Raw genomic sequence first — 8248 nt, 5'->3', positions numbered from 1 at the left:
GGGGGGGACAGAAGTCGGCCTCACTGACTGGTGCTTGATGGGGGGCCAGGGGCCGACTGATGAGGGGCCGACGGGGGCCGAGGGCACATGGTGGTGTTTGTGGTTCCTGTTGCTTCTCAGCTGGATTCCCCAGAACAGCAGCCACCTGGGAGGTGGGGAGGTTACAGCCACGTCTGCGCCGCGTGGTGGAAAAACGACTTGGACGTGAGTCTGAATAGGAGCAGAATCTGTGTACACTGTGGTGATGACATCTCTGAGGAAATGTTTGATGGCAGCGATCCTATCAGCTGAAGCCAGAAGCAGCAGCTCATCATGTCCATCATCAACCTGTTATCTGATGGGCCAGAGCTGCATGAGGTTCCGATGGGCTGACGGTATCAGGCTGGATGCTGCTCCCTGTGGTCCAGGCTTCGTTCTGGTGCGTGTTTACTAAATGGATTCCTGGAACTTAAGCTGGGTTTGTGCCCTGACTTTGCTTTTTCAGAGCGTCTGTGTGTTTGTTGTTGGGTTTATGCTTTTAGGTGAAGTCTGTTACAGTACGTGTGTGGACCGGTGAGTCCAAACATTTCATCTGGTGTAGCTTCGGGCCCTTCTACTACTTGATACTTTCCTCTTCTTCATGTTTTTTGAACCTCCTCAGAAGCTGATCTGCCTGGAATGAAAACAGGAAAAGGTCAGATCTCTCTGTGGAGATCAGATGCTGGGACCCAAGGGGCCGCATTCACTTCCCAGTGGACCAAACAGCACTCAATAAAGCTGAGCAAAGGTCAGGAAATGTCAGTGATTCAGACACAGAGAAAGAGCTGGAGTGTGAGCTGCTGCCGCTTCCAGCTGCTGTGTTTTGTTTGTTCAGTCGGTTCCAGGTTGCTTTACTGAATTTCATCCATTCGAATCCGTATTCACGCAAAATGGGTTGTTTTCGGGTTCATCCCTTGCTGAGCTCAGTTTAGAGCTCAACGCAGGGATGAGGCGCTCAACCTGGCGCCATCAGGTGTGGAGCCGGGCCGGTTCTGTGTGCTCGGTGCTGGAAAATTAAAACGTATTTATTTGAAAACTCTCCAAATATATTTACAACTTGCAGTAAATTGTGTTTCCTGATGAGCAGAGGAAACAGCAGCCGATGGAGCAGTTCACGCTGAGCCTGGACTCCCTCCAACAGCTTTGGGTCATGATCCTCTTAGAGCAGCCGGTTCCTCTCCGGTTCCAGAACAGAACGATGCAGACGCGCTTTTCAACCTTGACTGCTGTGATCCGTGGACCTGTGGTCACATCCAGGCAGGTGGGTGAACACAGCCATCAGCATTTCTGTGTTTCCTGAGACTCTGACATGTGGTTGCTCTTTAGTTAATTTCATCGAGTGCTAATAAACGCAGGGGAGAAGCTGATCGCCCGTCAAGCAGCAGCACATTAGCAGCTCATCTCCAGCTTTTAATGGCTTCCTCATGTCGCTGCCTCTAAATAGGTTTTAATGGATCCTCTCCACAGAGTTGCAGCGTGACCTTTGACCCCTGGAGGTTTTCCTCAGCTTCCAGCTCTGTTTCACTGCAGCTTCCATGGTTTATTAGAACACGGTGACACCTCTGACTGAGCAGAGAGGAAAACTGCTCTGGACCTGAACCAGTTTCAACTCATGGGAGTGAACTCATTTCCGTGTAATTCACAGACCGATGCTTTCAGCTTGCATCGATCTGTTGAGATGCTCTCTAGTCTGTGGATGCATTTACGAGAGGAGCCACACAATGAAATGTTGATGAGCCACCAGACGGCGGTGAGACGAGAGAACTCACTTCATCACATTCATCAGTTCCCATCAATAGAACCCGCCCGGTTCTTAGACGCGGTTAGAGACGCACGACCCCAAACTCAACGCGTTCCCCAACACTTTCTGCAGCAACGTTGAGTGACGACTCTGAGAAGTTGGACGTGATTGTGATGGATAAGATTTCAGCCAAGTCCATTATGAGGCGATGGCATGGGAGAGGAAGAAAATGAGGTCAGTCCTACTGATCTGAGGCCCAGAACTGGGGAAGCACAGAGAAAGGCAAATTTTTGAGAAAACTCAGGTGATGGAGCAGAGGAGCTGTAAAAGCTAAAGTTAGCCAGGCAGAGGGACCGTTAAACGTTGTGGTCAGCTGATCCATCTGGAACCGGGCCTGACCACTCACGGTTCTGTCTCCCAGCAAAGAGAGCCTGCAGCCGGTAGCTGTTTTAATCCATCACCAGCGCCGTGAAGGCGGGGTTCCGACCCGCTCACGGCGGCGGTGCTGGGACCCTGCTTCCTCATTATCACCTTCTGATCCAGATCCCATCCAGACCATCAGCTCCTGTGGCCGCTCGGCTACAGGAAGTGGCCCAGCGCCACGGGCCTGGTGCTGTGGGACGCCGAGGCCTTTCACCTCTGAGCCCTGAGAGCAGAGACGGAGCTGGTGCAGCGGGGGGGGGTCACACGTCTCTCTTCCTGTTTACACACCCACATCCTGATGCTCTGCGTCTGATCCCTGCTGATCTTTTCTCGGTCTCCCTCTGGACCTGTTCTGTGAAGGTTCTCAGAGCTGCAGCCAAGTGTTTCCTCCTGTGAGTCATGGCCCGCTTTTCTGCTGGAGTCTCAATGGGACGCTCAGCAGAGACCGCAACAGGCAGCAGGGTTAAGGTGGAAACTCCTCCCACACCTGACGCTGCTGGATCCGCGTGGAGGAGCTTCACATGGGTTCTTTCCAGTAGAACTCGCTTTTGTTCCGTCAACATTAAAGTTGGTTGAGCAGTTAAACAGTCTGTGAGACCCTTAAAATTAGCGAGTAAGTCATGAAACCTGCATGTTTGGATCATGTTCATTTGAACTGAGTTTGTGGGACTTGTTGACTCTGGGCTCTACTCCTTCCTAAAAACCATTTGCTCTGTCAGTAAATGCTCTGTGGTGACTTTTATCCTGGAAGGAGCTCCTTCACAGCCTCAGAGCGTTGGTTCCAGCCGCTGCATCAACCAACCAGTGCAGCCAACGTCACCACGGCTGCTGCTGAATCCAGCTTACATCAGAAGTCACGTCTTGGCTTCAGGGTGATGGTAATTGCATAAATGCATTATTTGACTGATGCCACATTTAGGCCGTAATGACTCATGTATGAGGGTGAATGTGAGGCTTAGAGGCTTTCAGCACCAAAGTGCAAATCTGTAACTGAGCCAGAGCGAAACCAACGGGAAGGACGCAATTATCCAGTCCATTTGCCGAAACGGCGCACATCCAATGCACTGGTTCCGTCTCTGGCTCTCAGTTGGTTCTGACCCTGAACGTTCTGTGCTGCGCGATGGGACCGTGACCCAGCAGCGTCTTCCGTCTAGACGGCTTCTCCTTAAAGCTGTGGCCTCTGATAAGGAAGTTCAGCTCCTGAACTCGTGTAAATATACAACTATTCAAACACAACATCCATGTGGTGCTGGAGGAAAAGCAGCCCCTTGTGTTCGGGTCAGGAGGAAGTGCAGAAGGTGACGGGCAGCGGAACAGGGCGGGCGTGTGTCACAGCAGTGATTGTTTAAGCGCCGCTGGATCCCAGTGGAGCCAGCGCCGGGTCCAGGTCCCACGTTTCAGGCTCATCCAGAACTTTGTAGTGTCGGATCAACACGCCACGAACACGCCAGTAAATGATAAAAAGCCACACAGGCCAAAGGTCATAGGAGGCGCCAGCCTGAGGCCATTGAGCCACACTGTTTTGGCTTTTGGTGCTCATTTAACTGTCGGGGCCACTTGTGTTTGCAGGTGGAGCGCCTCCAGCTGGCGCCCGGTGAATGAGGCCTTCTGTGGCTGTGCCACGCTTCTGTACCAAGCAAACGCGCCAGTAGCAGAGTTCCAGTAGAACACTGGACCATGTGTTTTCTTATTTGACTGTTTTCCTCCAGACCAAAACCATGTGTGACTTTGTGCAAACACAGGTTGTGTTCCCTGATTTTCCTCTGAGCCAAAGAAACGCTCCAGAAACATCCTGATGCAGAGAAGCTGGAAAGTATGATGGGCATTTTGTGATGACGTTTTACGTAACAACGTCTGTTGATGGACCTTCTGTTTGCCCGCGCATTCTCTGCATTTGCGTGTTCAAGATGCTGCACAATACATTTATAACAAACAGTGTGGTTGCCGAGAAACAAAGCTTCATGCGGTTCAGGACCCGTAAAGCTGGACGAGAGGGTTCTCATGCGCATCACGCATCATGACCGCACGGGTGTCACACAGCAGGAACCAGGGGGCGAAACCGGTTCAGACGTATCTGATGCAGACGCTATGAATGAAACCAGAACGTTACAGATGCTCCAGATGTGGCAGAGCCTCCCGTGAATGTTGGTGTAGGACATGCAGGACGAGTGACAGGCCAGAGCATGCGCCCCAAAGGCGGAGGCTGCACTCAGTGGAGGACGAACTCGACAGGGACCTCGGCCTCAGCGAGATCCTGGAACCTTAAACCTCCCTGAACCACAGCAACACTCAAACATCTGTTTCCATCAGAGCCAGATGTTCCTCAGCCTAAACAGCTGTAATGTCCTGCTAATCACAGCGCTCTCATTTTCTCTGCCTCTGTCAGAGGCTCCTTCACCTACACAATGATCTGGGAACTCATGTATATTAACATGGGGACGTGTGAACATGGTCCAACGAGACCTGACCGCTGACCTCCGCTCTGATAAAACACATGGAGGATGGAGGCGAGACGCTGCAGTTAAAGTGCTGGTGATTGTGACGGTCGGCTTCAGGCTGCGGCTCCAACATGCTGGATTCCACTGAGGCTGTAGCCAGACAAGAACCACCTTCAGAACCACCTCCTGGTCCCTGAACACACTCAGAGCCCACTGGACAGGTGTCCCTAATAAAGCGGTCGTGTAGACAGCTCGTTCCCACGGCCGCTTCTCTGACCGGTCCAGGACATTGTTAAGCCTGAGAACGGACCCATGCCGTGGTTCTGTGCACATGCGTGGTGCTGATGTGCGTTTGCCTCCAGATGTCTGAAGCATTAACGTGATGTGAAGGCTCCAGCTTCTCTGACGGCTGGTGTTTCATTTCCTAACAGTTAACAAGCAGGTGGCGCCTCAGACGGAAACACTGACGTCACACTAAAATACTGGAAGATGAACGTCGTGAATAGGACTTTTTATCCGCCTTTCATCCTTCCAGTATTTGGAGAAACTAGACCCACAATGTTTGATATTTGTTAATAAGGTCCTGTCAATCAACTGATGAATTATTCTGCAGCTCCCGTGCTCTTCGCTTCAATCCAACGCTGTCTGCTGCATCTTAACAGTCTGATACCTGAGCTCACGACCGACCTCGGCCGGTCCGTCCGGATCCTGGCCGTGAGGTGGAGTTAGAGGCTGGTTCTGTGGGTTCGGCCCCTCCCCGGAGGCTCCCGTCTATAAAAGCGGAGAGCTGCAGGCGGAGCAGCAGCGGATGAGACGGACGAGGACGCACGGGGACATCCAGGATCCAGTTATGAGAGAAGCAGCGCTCCCGCACGGACGATCCGCTCCAGAGGTGGGTTGGACCGGTGAGGTTCGTCCCGCTGCTCGCTGCGACGTATGGAAACACGGCCATGGTGATAAATACGCGCTAATGTGTTTTTGAGATGGTTTATTGTGTGAAATATGCAGAAAAAAGTTAAATATCATCCATTCACACCCAGTTCGGCAGCTAAAAGAATGTTTAATAGGCTGCGTTTAGGCTCCTGGACCTGGACCAGAACCACATGCACCACGGTGCAGACTGAGGTGAGGCGTTCTGCGCGCGGCTCAGCTCAGTGTGTAGAGATCTGGTAGTTTTGCGTCTGTGTGTTGTCGGTGTGTTTGTGGCCCCGTTGCGCCTCCTGGTGGTTGTTTCGTGTTTGTGTTTGTATTGGTGTTAATGGTTTGACCTCCAGACACGTTCACTAACGCTGATGCTCAGATGATCCAGTCCTGACGGCTCCTTATGAGAAGCTGTATCTGGATGCGGCCTCAGACCATCCCCACCTCCTGTAGCTGTGTCGCGGCCGTGCTGACCCGGTCCAGTGACCCGGTCCGGTGACCCGGCCCGCTTTCTGTTTCAGGACCTTCTCAGGCCCAGAACCGAGCAGTGATGCTGGCGATGCAGCACTACAACTGGTCAGCAGGCAGCGCCGCCTCCTCTCCCCTCTCTAACCACAGCACCATGGTGCAGGCTGTGGGGAACGGCACCGCGGGCCCAAGGAGGAACCCCACGGCGGCGGGCCTCACCATGACTCTGGGCATTCTGTTCAACGTGGTGGCGCTCGCCATCCTGGCCAAGGCGTACAACCGCTTCCGTCGGCGCTCCAAAGCCACGTTCCTGCTTCTTGCCAGCTCGCTGGTGGCCACCGACCTGGCCGGACACGTCATCAACGGGGCCCTGGTGCTGAGGAGGTACTCCACCAGCATCAGACCCACCGACGCCTCCAGCTTGGCGGGCGATCCCGATCCGTCCTGCAGGTTCCTGGGAGGCTGCATGGTGTTCTTCGGCCTGTGCCCCCTCTTCCTGGGCTCTGCCATGGCTGCTGAGCGCTGCCTGGGGGTCACCAGGCCTCTGCTCCACGCTCGTCTGGTGACCACAGCACGGACGAAGGTGGCGCTGAGCCTGGTGGGGTTTCTGGCTTTATGTGTGGCCGTCCTTCCCTCCTTCAGCGTGGGTGCATACGCCTACCAGTACCCGGGGACCTGGTGCTTCATCAGGGTGATGGAGGACACCAAGGCCACAGACCTGGCCTTCGTGGGGCTGTTTTCTGGCCTGGCTCTGAGCTCTCTGGCCTCGGCCTTTGTGTGCAACACCATCAGCGGCATCACGCTGGTGAGGGCCCGGCTGAGGAAGAGCTCCTGCTCCCAGCGCCGCTTGGCCAGGTCCCATGACACCGAGATGGTGGTGCAGCTGGTTGGCATCATGGTGACGTCCTGCATCTGCTGGAGCCCCCTGCTGGTGAGTGTGGGAATGAACCCATTTAAGTAGGTTAATTAAATCAATAATCACTCACTAACCAACATGTACATCCAAGGTTCGAACCCCCCAGTGTCTATTTACGTTTGCAAAGTAGGAGCTGAAGTAGGAGGTTTACTCTGATGCATTAAAACTCACCACTTCATGATCTACATTCTGATCTGTTTTTTTTCTTTGAGATCTTTGGTCTGATGGCGGCGCAGCGCTCCTACAGCGGCTCCCTGAGCAGCGACAGAGACACTTACAGGCGGCTGATGATGACGGGTGTCAGGATGGCAACCTGCAACCAGATCCTGGACCCGTGGGTCTACATCCTGCTGCGGCGCGCCGTCCTCAGGAAGATCTACCGCATCACAAAGAAGCAGGCCAGTTTTAAGGGAAACACCTTCCGCTCCACCCGCTGGGACGTGGGCTCCTTTCAGAGCTCAGAGAAAAACTCCACTAAGAAGACCTGAGGACCAAGGAGGAGCTCTGAGGATCCAGCTGGCGGCATTTGAGCCTGAGCAGTGTTCAGAGGGCTCCACCGGTCCCTGACTGGCAGAGGACGGCCTCTGATTGGCAGAACCGGGTTGCACTACAAGGAGAAGGAGAAGGCCGAGCCCGCTCCAACCCGGTGAATTTCCCCTTTAAGCAGCTTTGGAGATCACACTGTCATTGTAGGGGCAGACCGGATGACGAGCAGTTCGCCGTGTTGTAGCTTCTGAAGTCGTGGGGCGTTTGGAGATTATGAAAAAAGACCCCAGGCCTTCACTCGGGCCACGCTGTGAACTGACAACATCCTGCACATACATCTGCTCTGAGACCAGATGTACATTGATGATGTGTTTAGTTCCAAGGCAAATATCTCAGCTGTTTACTCTCTGGTTGTTTTGTTCTCAATTTAAAGTCAAAGACGTGAGAGAAGAGAAGTGTGTGCTTGAAGATGTGAACAACCACATATGTTGGTGATATCACTGTGTCTCTGTGAATGTAGGTACAGTAAAGAAACGGGACGGAAGTCAAACTTTCCTGCAAAAGCTATTTGAATGTAATGTTGTCAATAAAGGAGAAAAAGTTATCTGTTTAATGTTCGTCACAGTTTTTTAAACTGTGGGTCTGTTTCCAGTGTTCAGCTATTTTCTAGGTTGTGCCCTGGGAAATATTTTTACTAGGATGGTGTGATTGATAAAGGAACACATGTTCATGACTTTTATTGTATCATTTTATTGTATTGTGAACTGGCAGACCTTCTTCAGATCGAGTCCTGCTGGTGTTTCACATACCTGCTTCAACAATAAACCAACACGGAGG

At 52.8% G+C, this 8248-nt stretch overlaps 1 protein-coding gene across 3 annotated transcripts; it reads left to right on the top strand.

Moving 5' to 3' along the window:
* The first annotated feature begins 53 nt into the window (after positions 1–53).
* Positions 54–8024, top strand: LOC114860239 (prostaglandin E2 receptor EP1 subtype-like). 3 transcript variants are annotated; one of them, XM_055510810.1, is made up of 6 exons: positions 59–766; positions 1106–1279; positions 5283–5573; positions 5688–5745; positions 6063–6940; positions 7138–8024. In XM_055510810.1, the coding sequence occupies exons 5-6, from the start codon at positions 6092–6094 to the stop codon at positions 7411–7413; spliced, it is 1125 nt and encodes a 374-aa protein (XP_055366785.1). In that variant the 5' UTR covers positions 59–766; positions 1106–1279; positions 5283–5573; positions 5688–5745; positions 6063–6091; the 3' UTR covers positions 7414–8024. The 3 variants fall into 3 exon arrangements, with proteins under 3 accessions (XP_055366784.1, XP_055366785.1, XP_029014526.1); XM_055510809.1 differs by lacking the exon at positions 5688–5745 and having other exon boundaries at positions 54–766; XM_029158693.3 differs by lacking the exon at positions 5688–5745 and having other exon boundaries at positions 62–766; positions 5283–5512.
* Positions 8025–8248: the final 224 nt, after the last annotated feature.

The sequence above is a fragment of the Betta splendens genome, chromosome 8, assembly GCF_900634795.4.
Source record: "Betta splendens chromosome 8, fBetSpl5.4, whole genome shotgun sequence".
NCBI classification, from domain to species: Eukaryota; Metazoa; Chordata; class Actinopteri; order Anabantiformes; family Osphronemidae; genus Betta; species Betta splendens.
The sequence above is the reverse complement of the archived record's forward strand: the minus strand, read 5'-3'. Positions and strand labels throughout refer to the sequence as shown.